Consider the following 20,552-nt stretch of genomic DNA (forward strand, 5'->3'; position numbering starts at 1 on the left):
ACTATGTGATTCCTTCCATTCTGGCATTTGGGGAAGTATAGACAAGGAGCTCCCAGTAGCCGCAACACTTGTTTTGGAGGGTGAGATTAAGAATGTTCTGCCTTCAGCATTCTGGGAGGTGTAGTCCAGACGCTCTGTGTGGTGGCGAGCACTTCCGCTCCGGAAGGTAGATCTGATGCATTCTGGGAGGTGCAGTCCCGACGCTCTGTGTGGTAGCGTGCACTTCCGCTCTGGAAGGCGGATCTGGTGCTTTCTGGGAAGTGTAGTCCAGGAGCTCCGCGATCTCGCGGGCACTTCCGTTGGGGGAGTGTGAGGTTGCTACCGAATTTTCTTTGGGAGAGGTGCGTCAGTTCCGCCTCTCCCGGCGCTTCCAAACTTCCTGGATCTGCGCTTGGTACCTGCAGCGACCGGGCGATTGAGGAGAAAAGAAACCTGGGTAGAGTACGGAGGTATGGAGCTGGAGGGCTGTGGTGTGCATCTCAGGGGGAGTCTCTGCGTTCAGGGTGGTTTGCGAGTCCTGGGGTGGGGTGGGGTCACCTATGGCCTGGTTTGAGAGTTTCTGCGTGTCTCAGCTCGCCCAGTGTCTGCCTCCCTTACACCCACGGGTGCTTCTGCTTCCTGGTGTTGGGGAATTGAAAGAGGTGGTGAAAGCTGCCTCCATTTTGACCTCAAACTTTCTAGTTGGCTTCTTTCCAGCTTGTCTCTTCGCTCGGGTGGGAGACCCCCGAGGGCATAGCATCCCCTGGTGGGAACCCAGACTACCCCCTCATGCAATAAGGACTGCTCTGAGCCAGCAGGGCCCCACCCGTGATTGAGACAGTGATCACTTGCCCTTTGCTGCGCACCTGCCATTGCCCCACATTTTCCTTGTATAAACCTGGAAGTATTTTCAGTACCCTGAAGACAACCTTTGAGCTGTTTGTAGTCTTTTTGGTGTTGGCCTCACTGAGATAAATTTCCTTTCTTATTTCACCACCACTCGTTTCTCTGCCTGTGGATTTTGTCAGGGGCAAGAGGCCGAATCTGGTCTGTTTGGGAATCCCAGAGCCAGGTGCATGTCAGTTATAGTGATACAAATAAAAATCTAAAAACGGGTTCTGGCACATGGTGAATGGTGACCTTTCTTAGTATTAATTTCCTGAGGAGCAGTCAGGTCCCTGGGTTAGGGTCAGATATCCCACGACAGAACCTTCTCTCTTCTCTGATTCCTGCATGATGCTGGGTAATCCCAGGACCCTTATAAACTCTCTTTTAGGAAGGCGAGGGTGTAACAGAACCAACGTGAGTTCCCTCCTTGGTGAGTCAGAAACTATCAGCTTGAATCATTGCACAAAGGAAGCTTATTTGCCACAAATAAAGAAATCACAGGGAATGGCTTCCAAAACCGCGATTCCCCAAAAGGGGGTGAATGGGTTCCTTTTGTTTAGGGTTAGGAAGGAGTTTTAGATAGGGAAGTCTTGTCATCCTATGTAGAGGTGGGCATAAGGTTGAGCATGCGCCTTAAGGAAACATGCCTATACATACACTGTTATGTAAATGAGGCTGAGCCCTCCCTCCCTCCCCCCACCTGGGGCAGAGATTTTAGTATTATAATGAAGCAAAGGAAATAGGTCATTCCAGAAGTCACTCCATGGTTCTTCTGTGCAAGCATGAGTTGGGCTCCAAAGGTCTGGGTGGTCTGGGCCTGGGGAATGTCTTGGCAGTTGTCATCACCCAAGGCGTGGTTTCGGGTTTCACTTGCCTGAGTTAAGAGGTAAGCTAGAGGGGCACCTGGGTGGCTCGGTCGTTTGGTCCCAGGGTCCTGGGATCAAGCCCAGCATCGGGCTCCCTGCTCCGCGGGAAGCCTGCTTCTCCCTCTCCCAAGGTAAGCTAGGGGAGAAGAGCTTAAGGAAAAATGTAAGACAAAGGTTAATGAGTACAAGCAGGTGGGCAGTAAACATCAGGTCTTGGGCTCTAGTTGTTGACAAGGGTTGCTTCCAGATTGCACGGAGGGGAGGGGAGGTTTTAACTTTTATTGAGAAGGGCGACACGACCATGGCATTTCATAACATTCTTTTCTTTCCCCAGCCTGACTTCTCACAAAGGGCTGCACAGAGGTGGAAGGAGTGACGCCTTGGCTACTGACAGCAAGGTTCCACGTGAGTGGGATTTGGCATTTTTCTTTTATAACGGTATTCACATCAGTCGGATAATATATAGGATGTGTAATCGGGCACGGGCATTAATAATGAATCCTTAATTGCCGACCTCACCAATGACGGTTTTATACAAACGAATACATTGTACCACACTATAACTCTGTGAAGAAATTCTGCTTTCTTTTTCTGTTCTCTAAAATGATATTAAGACCCACGGAGCATAAATGATTTGCCCATAGTCCCCACCTAGTAAAGAGGCTGAGCTGGGGTTGGGATGAAAGCAGTCCGAGTCCAGAACTCGAGTTCCTAATCTCTTGGATATGTTCTCGTTAAGCCATAGGAACTAGCAGGAATCAGACCCCGGGTAGTTAGCACTTGATTCTGGAGGACCTGAAAAGCAAGGCTAATGGGCTTCGACTTTTCTGAGTTTTTTCAAATATTGTCAACTATTTTGTTTCACTTATTACTAATAATATGTTTTATTCATATGGAATCATGATGGAAAATTCAGAAAATACAGAAATATGAGGGAAAAAAATTTTCAATTATCCATTAATCCATAATGTAAAGATAGCAACTGTGAAGCTTTTAATGCATTTCTGTTTGGTGGTTCTTTGTGTATGTTTGTTATGTTTGTTTATAAACAAATTATCATATATTTCTTTGTGTTTGTCCCCTGGTGTATTTTAACTATGGACCTTTTTTTTAAGATTTTATTTTATTCTTTATTTTTTTATGATAATTTCTTTTTATTTTTTTTATATTTTATTACGTTCAGTTAGCCAGCATACAGTACATCATAAGTTTTTATTGTAGTGTTCAACAGTTCATTAGTTGCATATAACACCCAGTGCTCATCCCAACATGTGCCCTCCTTAATACCCATCACCTAGTTACCCCATCCCCCCACCCTCTTTATTTTTTAAAAAAGATCTATTTATTTATTTATTGGGTAGGGGGGAGAGAGAAAGAGCACGCATGAAGAGTGTGCCTGCTCATGCAGGGGATGGGGCAGAGGGAGAAGGAGAGAATCTTAAGCAGACTCCCTGCTGAGCGTGGAGCCTGATGCAGGGCTTGATCCCAGGACCCTGAGATCATGACCTGAGCCTAAATCAAGAGTCTGTCACTTAAATGACTGAGCCACCCAGGCACCCCTTAAGATTTTATCTTTAAGTAATCTCTACCCAATGTGGGGCTCAAACTTATAACCCCAGGATGAAGAGTTGCATGCTCCACTGACTGAGCCAGCCAGGTGCCCCATAACTATGGAAACTTTTTTTTTTTTTTTAAAGATTTTATTTATTTGAGAGAGAGAATGAGATAGAGAGAGGGCATGAGAGGGGGGAGGGTCCGAGGGAGAAGCAGACTCACTGCTGAGCAGGGAGCCCGATGCGGGACTCGATCCCGGGACTCTGGGATCATGACCTGAGCCGAAGGCAGTCGCTTAACCAACTGAGCCACCCAGGCGACCAACTATGGAAACTTTTAAACACTGCCAAGAAAGAATAAACTAATGAGCTTCCATAAAATTTCATGATCATCTTTGTTATTCCCATTGTTACTGTTATGGCTGTTTCCTGATATTTTAAGACTTTACTTATTTTTTATTTTTATTTTTTTAAGATTTTATTTATTTATTTGACAGAAACACAGCGAGAGAGGAAACACAAGCAGGGGGAGTGGGGGAGGGAGAAGCAGGCTTCCCGCTGAGTAGGGAGCCCGATGCGGGGCTCAATCGCAGGAGCCTGAGATCATGACCTGAGCCGAAGGCGGACGCTTAACAACTGAGCCACCCAGGTGCCCCAAGACTTTGTTTTTATATAATTAAAAGTTTTTCCATTGAAAAGTTGCAAAAATAGTATAAGGAATTCTCATATGCTCTTTACCCAGATACCCCAATTGTTAACATTTTGCCTGTTTTGTGGCTCCATCAGCCACATAACACCAGGAATATACCTGTAATTCAATGACAGCTTATTTTAGCTTTCTGAAGGAAGGAAGTCCCACAGGAGGTATCTTGGGAAGAGGGATTTAGGAGAGGCTGATTATAGAAATTTAGCACCACTTAGTTGGTAATATTAGATATTATACTACATAATAGTATCTATTAGTTATCAATTAGATGTTAGGTATCTAGTAAGTTATTACTAACAGTAGTTAATAGTGTTACCTGTTAGATAATGGTGGAAAACGTTATATAACATCCTGTTATGTAATCCACAGTCTTGTAGTTAATTTTGTTCTGTTTTTCATTCAAAGGCCTTATAACCAGTCTCCCCTCCCCATCCCAGTTCAAAGTCCCAATTTTATGCTTTGCTAAGCTGTATATTTGTTTATAAACATTTACAAAAACTTTATCATACTTGATGTTCCTTAACGTGGAATGCGTTCCATAGCCTTTGTCTTTTTCATTGATGCTTTTCTTTTTTAACTTTTTATTTTTCCATGTAAGCTCTACGCTCAGTGTGGGGCCTCGAATTCGTGACCCCAAGATCAAGAGTCGCATGCTGTACTGACTGAGCCAGGTGCCCCTGTTCCTGAAGCAATATTTATTTATTTATTTTTTATTATTTTTTAGATTTTATTTATATAGAGAGAGGGAGAATGCAAGTGGGGGAAGGGGCAGAGGAAGAGGGAGAGAGAGAATCTCAATCCGACTCTGTGCTCAGTGTGGAGCCCGACAAGGGCTCAATCCCATGACCCTGAGATCATGACCTGAGCTGAAATCAACAGTCGGACACCTAGTCGACTCACCCACCCAGGAGCCGGTTCTTGATGCTTTTTAAAGAGTATAGAGGGAAGTCGTTTTGGAGAAAGTTCTTCATTTGGGGTTTATCTGATGTATACATGTTTAGGTTTTGTTCTGAGTCATTGGCAGGGATTCCGCAGAACCATTGAGGCATCCTTGTCATTGCAGTGTAACAGGAGCCAAAGGATGTTGGTTTGTCTACGTTTTGGTGAACTCAACTTTGTTGACTAGCTAAGGTGATTTCTATTAGGTTTCTCCATTTTAAAGGTACTATTTTTTTTCATCAGAATTAATAAAGTCTTCTTATGGGAAGATACACTTGTTAGTGGGCATTCTTAAAGATTTATTTATTTGAGAGAGAGGATTTTTATTTATTTGTGAGAGAGAGAGATTGTGAGTAAGGGGTGGGGAAGAGGGAGAGGGAGAAGCAGACTCCCTGCAGAGCAGGGAGGCCAACATGGGGCTCGATCCCAGGACCCTGGGATCATGACCTGAGCCAAAAGCAGGCACTTAACCAACTAAGCCACCCAGGTGCACCCCATGAATCATGATTTTTAGTAACTTTGCTGAGTGGTGCAGCGATTGCTATAATTCAGTTTAGACCATTTTTGTTTCCCCAGTTGGATTCCTCATGCCTATTTTCAGTTAACGCCCCATTTTCTCCCCTAATACCCCAGAGACCACTAACCTGCTTTCTGTCTCCGTAGATTTCCCTCTTCTGGACATTTCATAGAAAAAGAATCCTATAGTATCTGACCTTTTGTGACTGGTGTCTTTCACTTTCAGCAGTGTTTACAAGGTTCATCCATGCTGTAGCGTGATCAGTACTCCTTCCTTTTAATTGGCCAGTAATATTCCATTGTATGGATTTGCCACAATTTGTTCATTCCTGCATAGGTCATAGCTCGACATCTTGGTGGTTTCCAGTATGAGGGTTATTAATGAATAATGGTGCTGTGAACGTTCGTGTACAGATCATGTATGGATTCACAGTCATCATCTGTGTAGGTGAGCAGCATCCTGGGCTACCTTTAAAGTCTTTTTTTCTGCCTTCCTAGGCACCTCGCCAGGTGCAGCTCCACCTTCCTGGTACCTGTGCAATTCAGGACTCTACACACGCCCGGAAGTAGGAGGACACATGACCATGTTCAAGGTGAGTAGGGCTTGCCTTTCTCACTTTACAAATTCCATCTCATTACTCAGGTCGTCACACATTTTTCTGGGGATGACTCAAACAGAGCAACAGGCATTTGCGGACCTATTTTTGCAGGTATTTTTGGTTTTTGTTTTATTATTATTTATCTTACAGAGTAAAAAAATGACTAGAAATGAGTAATTCTCCCACTTCATTATTTCCCACCTGACAAATGAACCGTTTCAACTTTCTCCTACTCTTATCTTTGTGGGCATACATAACTGAATTTGTATTCATAATATACACTTAATTTTAAATTCTGATTTTTTTTTCCCTTTGATGTTAAGTAATGTTCATTTTTTACGGTTGCATCCCATTCCCATTGAGTTGATGTATCTTTCTATCTTTAACTCCATCCCATTCATAGGCACATCCCTGGTTTAGGAATTTTATTGTCTCAAGCAGCACTGCGGCGACCACTTTCTGACAGAAAACCTTGTCCCCCCACATCGGCTCTGAAAACAGTCTGCTAGCTTTTTGTCCTCACATTTGATACGTGCCAGGGAGGCTATTTTTTATGTGGAATATCTAATTGCAGGCAGAACAGAGCAGGCTGGAAGTGCTGCTTCACACAGATCTTGCTGGAGGTTTGCACTCAGGGAGAGCTGGATTCCATCTTCCCCGTGCCTCGGTCCTAGTATCGGCCAGTGACTTGCATTCTGTGCCTTGACTTCTCAGAGCAGCAGAGGGAGGAGGTGTCGGCCTTATCTTCATCTTAAACATGTGACTATGAGAGACCCACTCAGATTCACACAAGGAGCCAGGGGCAGGAATGTGAGGCATTCTGCTCAAGTGAAAGAGGTAGACAGGAAGACAGAGTTCATTTCAGGCCCTGGGCCCTGTGGTGTGTATGTCTGGAGTGCTTTTTTTTTTTTTTTTTTTTTAAGATTTTTATTTATTTGGCAGAGAGAGAGAGTGAACACAAGCAGGGGGAGCGGCAGAAGGAGAGGGAGAAGCAGGCTCCCCGCTGAGCAGGAAGCCCAATGTGGGGCTCGATCCCAGGACCCTGGGATCATGACCTGAGCCGAAGGCAGACGCTTAGCCGACTGAGCCACCCAGGCGCCCCTGGAGCGCTCTTCTGTGAGATGATTTCCACAGGTGGCGCTGTCCCTGACCCCTGTCTTGGGCTGTGTCTCTTCCTGTGGCTGCTCCCCTTCACTGACCTGCAGGTGCAAAGACAGCAGTTAGCACAATTCTTGTATAAAATCTTTAAATTCCTCTGTGGCAAAAGACACTTTACATGGAATTACCAGAACAGTAACCTGGGGCAAAAATATTTACCACAGGGATGCCAAAAAAGAGACAAAGCCCATAATAGGAAACTTACGCATATGGGAAAGGGGAAAAAAAAACCCCAATGGAATATAAAGAAGGATATGCACAGCCATGTTAAAAAGGAGAAATACGAATAAACATCTAAAAAGGGTAGTCCTTTTTTTTTTTAAGATATTTTTTATTTATTTGAGAGAGAGCATGAGTGGGGGTGAGAAGGGAGGCAGAGGGAGAAGCAGGCTCACCGCTGAGCAGGGAGCCCGATGCGGGGCTTGACCCCGGGACTCCGGGATCATGACCTGAGCCGAAGGCAGACGCTTAACCAATTGAGCCACCCAGGCGCCCCTGAAAAGGTAGTTCTGTTAATTTACAATCAAATAAGTGGGAATACTTATACAACTTGTTCTTCCAAATCAGATTGCCAAAACCATAGAAAAACACGTAACCTGCTCTTGGCCATTGTATGGAGAACCCGGGTTGTTGTATTCCCTTGAAAGATCAGGGAAGTAGGAAAAAGATTGGGAAGAAAATCTATCATCATATGATCGTAATTTTAAATGTGCCCATTTTTGACCTTTTAATTTTCTCTAGCAATTATTTTCAAGTCATCAGGCAGGGCAACAAGATCTACGTAAAACGACGTACTTTGCAGATGGGTTATAATGAGAAAAATATGTAAAATTAAATATCATTTGTTCAGAACAGGTAAGGATAGAGGATCTGTTCTCTGGGATAACACAGAGCCACAAAATGTGATGAAAAAGGTACTGGTGTTGGCAACATGAAGAAATAATACGATTGATATCAGATGTTTGTTAGGCACCTCCTCTGTGCCATGTACTGTTCCAAAGGCAATAGGTATTCCCTTGTTTAATCCTTGAAGGAACTTCAGTGTGTGGCATTGGCAGGGTAGGAGGAGAAGGGCCTGGAAGCCTGCCGATGGACTTGAGTCCCTCAAACTCTGAAACCACTTCACACCATCCTTTCCACCTCCTCAATGCTGCCCCACTCCCAGTGGCCACTGGGTGCAAGATTGAGGTTGCGTGTGCTTGATGTTGTAGGAGACGGTGACGTTCAAGGACGTGGCGGTGGTCTTCACGGAGGAGGAGCTGGGGCTGCTGGACCCCGCCCAGAGGAAGCTGTACGGAGACGTGATGTTGGAGAACTTCAGGAATCTGATTTCTGTGGGTGAGCATAGGCGCTGTATGCCTCAATATCTGCTTCCTGGATTGACTCTGTGTCCTTGGGTGTTCAAGGCTTCGGGGCTTTTGAAATGGTTACCTGTGTTGATGGTGTACCAGTAGTTTTTTTAATAAAGTAGAAAATCTCAGTTTGTTATCTCAGTTTGAAAATCTCAGTTAGCTGTAATGAATACATCACAGTAAAAATCTGCCAATTGTGTGATAGACATTGGTTAGAAATAGGTTTCTGTCATGCATATATGTCTGGGTCTTGAAATAGGTCATATTTTTTTAAATGTTTGAAAAACGCTGATTTTGATTAATTGACCGGTATGTGTAGGAATCCAAATACTCATTTGTACCTTTTGTGTGTTCATTTTATTTTTTAATTTTTTTTTAAGATTTTTATTTATTTGAGAGAGAGAGGGCTTGAGAGGGGAGGAGAGGAAGAGGGAGAAGCAGACTCTGCTAAGTGGGGAGCCCGATGGGAGGCTTGATCCCAGGATCATGACCTGAGCCGAAGGCAGACACTTAACTGAGTGAGCCACCCAGGCGCCCTTGTGTGTTCATCTTAAATATGTGACTTTGCGGGGCGCCTGGGTGGCTTAGTCGTTAAGCGTCTGCCTTCGGCTCAGGTCATGATCTCAGGATCCTGGGATCGAGCCCCGCATCGGGCTCCCTGCTCAGCAGGAAGCCTGCTTCTCCCTCTCCCACTCTCCCTGCTTGTGTTCCCTCTCTCACTGTGTCTCTCTCTGTCAAATAAATAAAATCTTTAAAAAAAAAAAAAAATATGTGACTTTGCAGGGGTGCCTGGGTGGCTCAGTCATTAAGCGTCTGCCTTCAGCTCAGGTCATGATCCCAGGGTCCTGGGATTGAGTCCCGCATCGGGCTCTCTGCTCAGCGGGAAGCCTGCTTCTCCCTCTCCCACTCCCTCTGCTTGTGTTCACTCTCTCGCTGTCTCTCTCTGTCAAATAAATAAATAAAATCTTAAAAAAAAAATAAAAATAAATATGTAACTTTGCATGTTCACAACGTAGCACCCCTTTAGACATGATATGTTCCACTTAGAGCAAAAAAGCTTTGGATGATTCCAGCAACCAACAGAGAAGAGAGATCAGGTTAAGAACCAAGCAGATGGGAGTCCTTGCCGGTGTTCTTCCGTGTGTCTTACTTCTTCCCCCCCAGGTGACCATCTCACCTGGTCCAAATGACCAGACCCCGTCTTGAATCATTTCAGCCGTCTTTGTACGGCACATCTGTTTCCACACCTTCCCTTGTATTGTCTGTTCTCCATGTAGTGGCCAGTGTGATCCTTAGGAAGTGCAAGTCAGGGCACCATTCCTCTGCTCAAAACCCTGTATGGCTTATTTTTCTTTGAGTTAAAGCCTCTTTATTTTTTATTTTTTTAAGAGTGTATTTATTTATTTTAGAGAGAAAGAGAGAGTGCAAGAAGCAGGGAGAGGCAGAGGTAGAGGGAGGAGCAGGCTCCTCTCCGAGCAGGGAGCCCGATGCGGGGCTCGATCCCAGGACCCCGGGACCATGACCTGAGCCGAAGGCAGACGCTTAACCTACTGAGCCACTCAGGTTTCCGGAGTTAAAACCTCTTCAAGTGGCTTCTAGAGTCCTCCACAGTGTGCTCCTCTCTCCCACATCACCTCTCCACTTCCTCTTGCTCCACCCCCTCCACTCACATTGCGCCCCCTGTGTTTCTCAGCCTGGCCAGAGACGCTGCAGTGCCCACTGCCACTGTCACAAATTGCCACACACTTCACGGCTTAGAACGACACAGGTGGACTGCCACACAGTTCTCCGGGTCCTCGGTGTGACATGGTTTTTACTGGGCTACGGTCAAAGTGTCTGCACAGATGCATTTCTTTTTGGAGGCTCTAGGAGAGAATCTGTGTCTTTGCTTTTTCAGCTTCTAGAAGTTACCCCAGGTTTTTAAACTTGTGGCCCCTTTCCTCCATCTTCACTGCCCAGCAGCCTTGCTTTTCCCTGTCCGTTCTTCTGCAGTCACATTGCCTTCCTACGCTCTTCTTCCATCTCGAAGGATCCTTTCCATTGCTTTGAGCCCACCCAGAAAATAGAAAATAGTCTTCCATTTTAAGGTCAGCTAATTAGCAGCCTTAATTCCATCTGCAACCTTAATTCCCCTTTGCTGTGTTATGTAACATATTCTGGGCTCCAAAAATCAGGATATGGATTCTTCGGGAGCCAGTTAATCTGCCTACTACATATCCTTCTGCCTCAGAGCCCTTACCCCCTGGCCGGCGTACTCTTACCTGAAATCCTTCGTCCCCTGCCTCCCATCCCTCCTTCCCCTCCCCACCTCCTTCCTTCCTTCCTTCCATCCATGCATCCTTCCTGTCTGTGCTCAGTTTCAGTATCACAAGAGAGGCCTTTTCTGACCAACTTACATAAAACATCACCCTCCCTTTACTCTCCTTATTCCTCCTTATATTGTGCCTCATGTGTTTTCGTTTGTTTGGTCATCTCTTCTCTCTCTCCTCTGGAGTGTGATCCCCACAAGTGAGGGACTGTGTCTCTTTTGTTCATTGCTCTGTCCTCAGTGCCTAGAATCATCAGGTATGTGGCAGGTGTCTGGAAATATGTGTTGATTTGGTGAATGTGTCAATGGATGGGAGACCCCTGTGTCTCCATGGGTCGGGGAGATAGCTGTAGGTCCTGTGCAAACCAGAGTAAATGAAAGATGTTGCAGGACATTGTTTGTCTTCTGATTAATGCCTATCCAGTTACTTTCTATTTCACTCACTTTCTTGGGGGTGCCCTTGGCATGAATGTGTGTTGGTCTGTGCACTTGACCCGTGTCCCAGAGAAACTTAGAAGCATTGTGGTTGTAACCATACTGAGTAACACCCTTTGCCTGTGGCCTTCCTGGAATCTTCCATTAGGGGGCATTTTCATTTCTGGGAAGAATACTTTTGGGACGAGAATTCTGATTCTGATTCTCAGATCCCCCAACAGAGGGAAAAAGATCTGTTTCCTATAGTGTCAGTGTCAACCAGGTTGTAAGCTGCCTTCCTCTTGAAGATTTGCCATCTGCAGCCCATTTGCCTCTTTCAAAGCCCCCACCCATGTTACTGCCCCCTGGTTTCCCCTTCCTTGTCCTTGAGGGGGAAGATTTAAAGTGAGAGTAATAGGAGACACATACGTGAATGCTGCCTGTATATCTGGTTCAGAAATATATCGTGCTTTTTCTACAAATTTAGCCATTAAACAAATGTTAAAGAATATAGATGTCATACAGTTTTCCCTTGATTTTTAATGAAGATTGGGTGTTTTTCAACTAGTGAACATTCTAACCTAGAGAGAATCAGGAAACTTACTGTCACATCCTCAGAGGTATTTCCTGTTCCCCTCACACAGCTACTCTTTTTGTTTTGTTTTGTTTAGATTTATTTATTTGAGAGAGAGAGCATGTGTGCAGGTGTTGGGAGGGGCAGAGGGAGAGAGACAGAATCCTCAAGCAGACCCCCTGCCAAGCACGGAACCTGACGCGGGGCTCGATCTCACAACCCTAAGATCATGACCTGAACCGAAACCAAGAACCGACTGCTCAACTGCCTGAACCACCCAGGCACCCCACACAACTACTCTTTCCAAGGGTCAGTTTGTTAAATATAACCATGAACTACATTACCTACCAAAAAAGTACATACTCACCTACGTAATATTTTTCCAAGATTCTGTTCTTGCAACTTATCTTTCCATTTGAACAATTTGTTTAATTAAGAACTGGGGAACTTCTAGAACCAAAGTTTTCAAGTTTTTTTGAGCATGAGCCATAGTTAGAAATGGATCTTTCATTGTAATCAGAACAAACATTTCACGTGTGAGTTCACATCTGTGACTTTCATAGGCATTTTATGTAATGACCCCTGTCCTGTTGGCTGTGGTGCTTTGATAGTTTCTGTCCTGGTTCTTTTTTCTGAAAGCTTATTACACGCTTTTAAATATTTCCAGCTCACTGGAGTATTAGAGCTTTTTAATTTGAAAAATTGTTGTGATGGGCTATTTTATCCACACATTTGTATATGTACTATGTTTCTACACTCTTATCAGACAGACAGTCCTAAAGCTTCAGAAAGAACCAGCAATAGGCCCTTCTTTCTTTTCATCCCAGGGATTCTTGCCACCTTTGATTTTCTCTTTTATTTTTTTTTACTTGAGAGAGAGCGAGAGAGAGAGCACAGAGAGGGAGAAGCAGACCCCCGCTGAGCAGAGAGCCTGACGTGGGGCCAATCCCAGGACCCTGAGATCATGACCTGAGCCGAAAGCAGATGCCAAACCGACTGAGCCACCCAGGCGCCCCCACCTTTGATTTTCTTATTAGCATCCTGCGTCATGTACCTCTGGTTCTTGATGTCCCCTATACAGCTTTTCAGCTTCCCAGCAAAACCACAGTGTTCTGTCCCTTTTCTGTTTCAAATAACTTACTTGGAAAAGATGTTTTCCTTCTAAGACTTGGCTTAAACTCTCACCAAAATAGTCAAACTGGGATTCATTTATTCATTGCATTTGTTGACTATGCACCATGTTCCAGACATGATTCTGGACATTGGTTATAAAGTAGGAAAGTGTAAAATGTGTTCAGCCCAAAAAGTGTAACATGTTTCCCTCCTTGATGCTGCATCGTGGTGGAAAAGACATGGTGAGCAACAGATCACTTAGCGTGTTAGCCATGGTGCAGGATGCTGCATGGAACATAAAAAAGGAGGGATAGGAGTCACCGGAGGTGAACTGGGTGAGGACAGGATTGATTATTTTACACTGGGCGGTAAAGGGGCTTGTTGCTGGGCTCACTTTGAGCAGAGACCTAAAAATCATTAGGAACCATCCATGCATCTGTCTGGGAAGAGTTCCTGGCAGGATTGAACGCCCACTCTAGGATTGGCTTTCAGAGCTCATACTGTAACCTTACCTTTTCCTTCTCCCAGGCTCCATTTCTGTTGTTTTCACAGTTTTCCTAGAGATCTGAATTTCTGTCAGGTTTTAGAGCCATGTATATTTTCTGTTCAACTTTATTTCCCTTTTGTCCTCATGAAGGAAACTTGCCTGTAGAAACTTAAGTTCCACTCTTTGCTTTATGCTTATTTTAGTCCATGTGCTTTGGGTATTTGCTCCCAAACCCACAAGTCATTCTAGACATTCAAGATACCTCGACACTGAAGTAACTTTCCAATAAAGTGATGCAAGGCTTATGTAGTTATATAGAGGCTGTTTACCACATGTCTGCTGGATTGAAAGAGGGGGCAGCTTTTAATTGACTGTTCATACAGGTAGGGGAGTGAATTTTTCTCTTTTTTAAAGATTTTATTTATTTGATGGGGTGGGGAGAGAGAGCTCGAGAGAGCACAAGCAGGGGGAGTGGCAGGCAAAGGGAGAAGCAGGCTCCCCACCATGCAGGGAGCCAGATGTGGGGCTCGATCCCGGGACCCTGGGATCATGACCTGAGCCGAAGGCAGATGCTTAACTGACTGAGCCACCCAAGGGGCCCAAATTTTTCTTTTGTAAACATTTTTTTCAGTAGTGCTTTCAAAGACTATTTTTTTTAGAGCAGTTTTAGGTTCATAGCAAAAAAAGGGACAGAGATCTCCCATATAAACCCGTCCCCATGTACCCACAGCATCTTACATCAATATCCCCTGCCAGATAAAATTGATGAACCTGTATTGACACGTTGTTATCACTGAGTCTGTACTCTACATTAGGGTTCATTCTTGGTGGTGTACATTTTATGGACTTGGACAAATGGATAAAGCCGTGTACACACTATTATTATATCACATAGAGTAGTTACACTTCCCTAAAAATCCTGTTCTCCACCTCTTCATCCCTCCCCTCTAACCCTTGGCAACAACTGATCTTTTTACTCCATCCATACTTTAGCCTTTTCAAGAATGTTGTACAGTTGGAATTGTACTTTTCAGTGTGGCTTCTCTCACTTAGTAATATGCATTACATTTTCTCCATATCTTTTCATGCCTTAATAGCTCACTTCTTTTTAGCACCAAATAATGTCCCATTGTGTGGATGTACCACAGTTAATATGTATCTGTTCACCTCCTGGAGGACACCTTAGTTCCTTCCAAGTTTTGTCCTTTTGAATAAACCTGCTATAAAAATCTGTGTATAGTTTTTTGTGTGGGCTTAAAATTTCAACTCCTTTTGGTTAATACCAGATTGTACAATAGCAGGAAGGTATGGTAAGAGTATGTTTAGTTTTGTAAGAAACCACCAAACCTGGGGTACTTGGGTGACTCAGTTGGTTAAGTGTCTGCCTTCGGCTCAGGCTGTGATCTTGGAGTCCTGGGATTGAGCCCTGCATTGGGCTCCCTGCTCAGTAGGGAGTCTGCTTCTCCCTCTGCCCCTCCTCCTGCTTGTGTTCACTCTCTCTCAAATAAATAAAATCTTAAAAAAAGAAAGAAAGGAAGAAACTGCCAAACTCTTCAAAAGTGGCTGTACCATTTTGCATTCCCACCAGCAATGAATGACATTTCTGGTTGCTCCACATCTTGGCAGCATTTGATGGTGTTGGTGTTCTGGATTTTGGCCATTCTAGTATGTGTGTAGGGTGTCTCGGTGTTTGGATTTGCATTTCCCTGATTACGTAAGATGTGGAGCATCTTTTCATACACTTACTGGCCCTTTGTATATTTTCTTCAGTAGGATGTATGTTAAGGTCTTTGGTTCATTTTTAAACCAGGTTCTTTTTTTTCTTATTGTTGAGTTTTAAGAAAAGTACTTCTTAAGCTAATTGAAAAGTTTATTGAAAAAATAATCTCCAAATGTTCAGATAACCTTTGTATAAATATAGAGACCTGGGAATACCAATGAGATAATTTAGAAAACACATTTCTGAACTTAAATTATTAGAAGTGGTCAAAAATTTGTAATAGTAGCCAACTCATTTAATGTCTGTCAAAACAAAGATAAGATTAGGTAAACGTGCAGAATTTCCAGGAATACTTTGAATATATAAATATAAATAGAAATATTTCAGGGTATTGGATATTAGGATATATAACATGAACCCAAAATTTGATTATGTTATTGCTTTTCTTGAAGTTCTAGTCAATTCATATTTTATTATATAACGTTTCTTTTTTTATATATATATATTTTTATTTTTTAAAATTTTTTATTGTTATGTTAATCACCATACATTACATCATTAGTTCTTGATGTAGTGTTCCATGATTCATTGTGTATTACACCCAGTGCTCCACGCAGAACGTGCCCTCCTTAATACCCATCACCAGGCTAACCCATCCCCCCACCCCCCCTCCCCTCTAGAACCCTCAGTTTGTTTTTCAGAGTCCATCATCTCTCATGATTTGTCTCCCCCTCCGACTTACTCCCCTTCATTCTTCCCCTCCTGCTATCTTCTTCTTTTTCTTTTTTCTTAACATATCTTGCATTATTTGTTTCAGAAGTACAGATCTGTGATTCAACCGTCTTGCACAATTCACAGCGCTCACCATAGCACATACCCTCCCCAATGTCTATCACCCAGCCACCCCATCCCTCCCACCCCCCACCACTCAGCAACACTCAGTTTGTTTCCTGAGATTAAGAATTCCTCATATCAGTGAGGTCATATGATACATGTCTTTCTCTGATTGACTTATTTCACTCAGCATAACACCCTCCAGTTCCATCCACGTCGTTGCAAATGGCAAGATCTCATTCCTTTTGATGGCTGCATAATATTCCATTGTGTATATATACCACATCTTCTTTATCCATTCATCTGTCGATGGACATGTTGGCTCTTTCCACAGTTTGGCTATTGTGGACTTATATAACGTTTCTGTCTCCATAATTTATTAACTATATAATTTGCTATTCAAATTCTACACTGACTTCCAAATTCAGTGGAAATGGCCATAGGTTAACATTTGAATTATATTATCAATTTTTGAATTAAGTCTTTGGCATTTAACTTGTACCTCTCTTAGGAGACTTGGTGTGGGGGGTGCGTGGGTGGCTCAGTCAGTTAAGTGGTTGCCTTCGGTTCAGGTCATGATCCCAGGGTCCTGGGATTGAGCCCTGCATCGGGCTCCCTGCTCAACAGGGAGCCTGCTTCTCCCTCTGCCTCTGCCCTTCCTCCCCGTTTGTTCTCTCTCTCTCTAATAAATAAATAAAATCTTTAAAAAAAAAGGAGACTTGGTGTGTACTTGCATAGTGGATAGGAGCCCACTGGACCCCCTCTTGGATTCCACACACGTGTAAACCAGAGAATAAGATACACAATGGAAAAGACCTACCCAATATTCTCTGGATTCATTAAAGTCTCATGCTGTCTCCTAAATGTGAAACCTTGAGAACACTGAACAAAGTCTTCAGTTGTCCACATCTCTGCATTCTGTCTTTACAGGAGGAAAGATCCAAAGTAAGATGAAGACTGTTATAGAAGCAGAACCACCTGAAGAGCTTTCCTGCTGGCGGATCTGGCAACAGATTGCAAGTGACTTAACCAGGTGTCAGGGCTCCATGATAAAGAGTTCTCAGCTCCCCACACAAGGTGATTCACCTGGACAGGTTGGAGCAGGACAGTCTGTAACTCACACAGGCCAGAAACCTGATCAGTCTAGTGAATTTAAGAAATATTTCAGTGATGTCTCCAGCCTTGATCTTCATCAACAAACACACTCAGGAGTGAAGTCTCATACGTGTCGTGAGTGTGGAAAAAGCTTCTGTTACAGCTCAGCACTTCATATTCATCAGAGAGTTCATCTGGGAGAGAAACGCTACAAGTGTGATGAGTGTGGTAAGGAATTCAGCCAGAGCTCATGTCTGCAAACTCATCAGAAAGTTCACACTGTGGAGAAGCCATTCAAATGTGAGAAGTGTGGGAATGGCTTCTGTCGTAGATCAGCACTTAATGTTCATTATAAATTGCACATGGAAGAGAAACCTTATAATTGTGAGCAGTGTGGAAGGGCGTTCATTCATGCTTCACATCTTCAGGAACATCAGAGAATCCACACTGGGGAGAAACCCTTCAAATGTGATAAATGTGGCAAGAGTTTCCGACGTAGATCATCACTTAATAGTCATTGTATGGTCCACACAGGAGAAAAACTGTACAAATGTGAGGAGTGCGGGAAGTGTTTCTTTTGTAGCTCAAATCTTCATATCCATCAGAAGGGCCACACACGAGAGAAACCTTATAAATGTGAGGAGTGTGGGAAGGGCTTCATTCAGCCTTCACATTTTCGGGCCCATCAGAGAATCCATACTGGAGAGAAACCATATGTATGCAAAGTGTGTGGTAAAGGCTTTACTATGAGTTCAAATCTTCAGGCACATCAGAGAGTCCACACAGGAGAGAAGCCATACAAATGTGATGAGTGTGGGAAGAACTTTGGTACAAAAACCCGTTATCAAGTTCATCTGGTAGTCCACACGGGAGAGAGACCCTATAAATGTGAGGTATGTGGGAAGGACTTCAGTCAGAGAGCATATCTTCAGTCCCATCTGAAGACCCACAGCATAGAGAAACCTTACAAGTGTGAGGAGTGCGGGCAGGGCTTCAATCAGAGTTCCCGACTTCAGATTCACCAGCTGATCCATACTGGTGAGAAACCACACAAATGTGAAGAGTGTGGGAAGGGATTCAATCGTAGAGCAGATCTCAAAATTCATTGCAGAATCCACACAGGAGAGAAACCATTTAATTGTGAGGAATGTGGCAAAGTATTCAGGCAGGCCGCAAATCTTCTGGCCCATCAGAGAATCCATAGTGGAGAGAAACCATTCAAATGTGAGGAGTGTGGGAAGAGTTTTGGTCGCAGTTCACACCTTCAAGCCCATCAGAAAGTCCACACGGGAGAAAAGCCATACAAATGTGAGGAGTGTGGGAAGGGCTTCAAATGGAGCTTGAATCTTGACATGCATCAGAGGGTCCACACAGGAGAGAAACCCTACAAGTGTGGGGAGTGTGGTAAACACTTCAGTCAGGCCTCAAGTCTGAAGGTTCATCAGAGTGTTCACAGTGAAGAGAAACCATACAAATGTGATGTGTGTGGCAAGGTCTTCCGCCACTCTTCGCAGCTGCAGTCTCATCAGCGGGTTCACACAGGGGAGACACCTTACAAGTGTGAGACGTGTGGTCAGAGCTTCCGTTGGCGATCAAAACTTTCACATCACCGCAAAACTCATGGTGGCAATACATTTTATGAAAGTAAGAAGAGTGGTAAGAACATCAAAGAATCATCAGAAAGAAGTTCTCCAAAATGATGCTTATTAATAAAACCCTGAATTCTTATCATCATTGAGTCTCATAAGAGAGAAAATACTTGTGTTAGTTTAGTTGGTATTTAAGCAATAATTGAACATAGCTCAGTTTTCACAAGATCACAGTTGAGAAACCTTGTAAGTGATGTGGTAAGTCTTTGTTCAGAATCACTTAGGAGGTAGTAGTACTTAGGAAAAGAGTTTGGTCTGGCCTTTAACACAAGTATAATGATGGGTATACTAGAATTGATACCCACTAAAATGTAAGCTCCATGAGGGCTGGGACTTTGCTGCTAAATCTATACAGCCCTCAAAGCTGGAGGCATCATAATTCTGGACTTCAAGTTATATTACAAAACTGTAGTAAACAAAATTGTATGGTACTGGCACAAAAACAAGACACATAGGTCAATAAAACAGAATAGAAAACCCAGAAATGAACCCATAATTATGTGGCCAGTTAATCTACAACAAAGCAGGGAAGACTATCCAATGGGAAAAAGAGGTTTTTTTTTTTCAACAAATGGTGTTGGAAAAACTGGACAGTCACATGCAAAAGAATGAAATTGGACTACTTTCTTACACCATACACAAAAATAAATTCAAAATGGATGAAAGACCTAAGTGTGAGACCTGAGACCATAAAAGTCCTTGAAGAAAGCACAGGCAGTAATTTCTCTGACATCAGCTGTAGCAACTTGTTTCTAGATCAGTCTTCTGAGGCAAGAGAAACAAAAGCAAAAATTATTGGGACTACATCAAAATAAAAAGCTTCTGTATAGCAAAGGAAACAAAACTAAAAGGCAGCCTACTGAATGGGAGAAGGTATTTGCCAATGACATATTCGATAAGGAGGTAATGTCCAAAATATATAAAGAACTTATAAAACTCAACACCCAAAAAGTGAATAATCCAATTAAAAAATAGGCACAAGACTTAAATAGATATTTCTCCCAGAAGAAATCCAGGTGGCAAGAAACACATGAAAAGATGCTCAACATCACTTATTGTCAGGGAAATCCAAATCAAAATTACAATGAGTTAGCACCTCATTCCTGTCAGAATGGCTAAAATCAACAAGACAAGAAACAACAGGTTTTGGCAAGATGTGGAGAAAGGGGAACCCTCCTGCACTGTTGATGGTAACGTAAACTGGTGCAGCTACTGTGGAAAACAGTATGGAGGTTCCTCAGAAAGTTAAAAATAGAATACCCTAGGATCTAGCAATTGTACTACTAGGTATTTGCCCAAAGAATACAAAAATACTAATACAAAGGGATACATGCACCCTAGTGTTTATAGCAGCATTACTTACAATAGCGAAACCACGGAAATAGCCCGTTTCCATCAATTGATGAATGGATAAAGAAGATGTGTATGTATACAATGGGATATTATTCAGGCATAGAAAAGAAAAATCTTGCCATTTACAACAACAAAGGTGGAGCCAGAGATTGTTATGCTGAGTGAAATAAGTCAAAGACAGATACCATATGATTTCACTCATGTGGAATTTAAGAAACAAAACAAATGAACAAAGGGAGAAAAAGAGAGGCAAACCAAGAAACAGACTCTTAAATATAGAGAACAAACTGATGGTTACCAGAGGGGAGGTGGTTGGGGGGATGGGTTACACAGGTAATGGGGATTAAGGAGTGCACTTCGGATGAGCGCTGGGTGATATATGGGATTGTTGAATTACTGTATTGTACACCTGAGACTAATACACTGTATGTTCACTAACTGGAATTTAA

General features: G+C 43.3%; 1 protein-coding gene across 1 annotated transcript; it reads left to right on the forward strand.

The window, feature by feature from the left end:
- Positions 1-268: 268 nt before the first annotated feature.
- On the forward strand, positions 269-19,374 carry LOC113935962 (zinc finger protein 234-like). Its single transcript, XM_027618698.2, has 5 exons — positions 269-449; positions 2,068-2,138; positions 5,946-6,040; positions 8,416-8,542; positions 16,937-19,374. The coding sequence occupies exons 3-5, from the start codon at positions 6,026-6,028 to the stop codon at positions 18,799-18,801; spliced, it is 2,007 nt and encodes a 668-aa protein (XP_027474499.2). The 5' UTR covers positions 269-449; positions 2,068-2,138; positions 5,946-6,025; the 3' UTR covers positions 18,802-19,374.
- Positions 19,375-20,552: the final 1,178 nt, after the last annotated feature.

Source organism: Zalophus californianus, chromosome 17 (genome assembly GCF_009762305.2).
Source record: "Zalophus californianus isolate mZalCal1 chromosome 17, mZalCal1.pri.v2, whole genome shotgun sequence".
Taxonomy (NCBI): Eukaryota; Metazoa; Chordata; class Mammalia; order Carnivora; family Otariidae; genus Zalophus; species Zalophus californianus.

Bases quoted from the DNA above. Each gene is read 5' to 3' on its own strand.
- LOC113935962 (XM_027618698.2), top strand. The intron at 8,543-16,936 runs GTGAGCATAGGC...CTGTCTTTACAG, and splicing joins CAGGAATCTGATTTCTGTGG to GAGGAAAGATCCAAAGTAAG.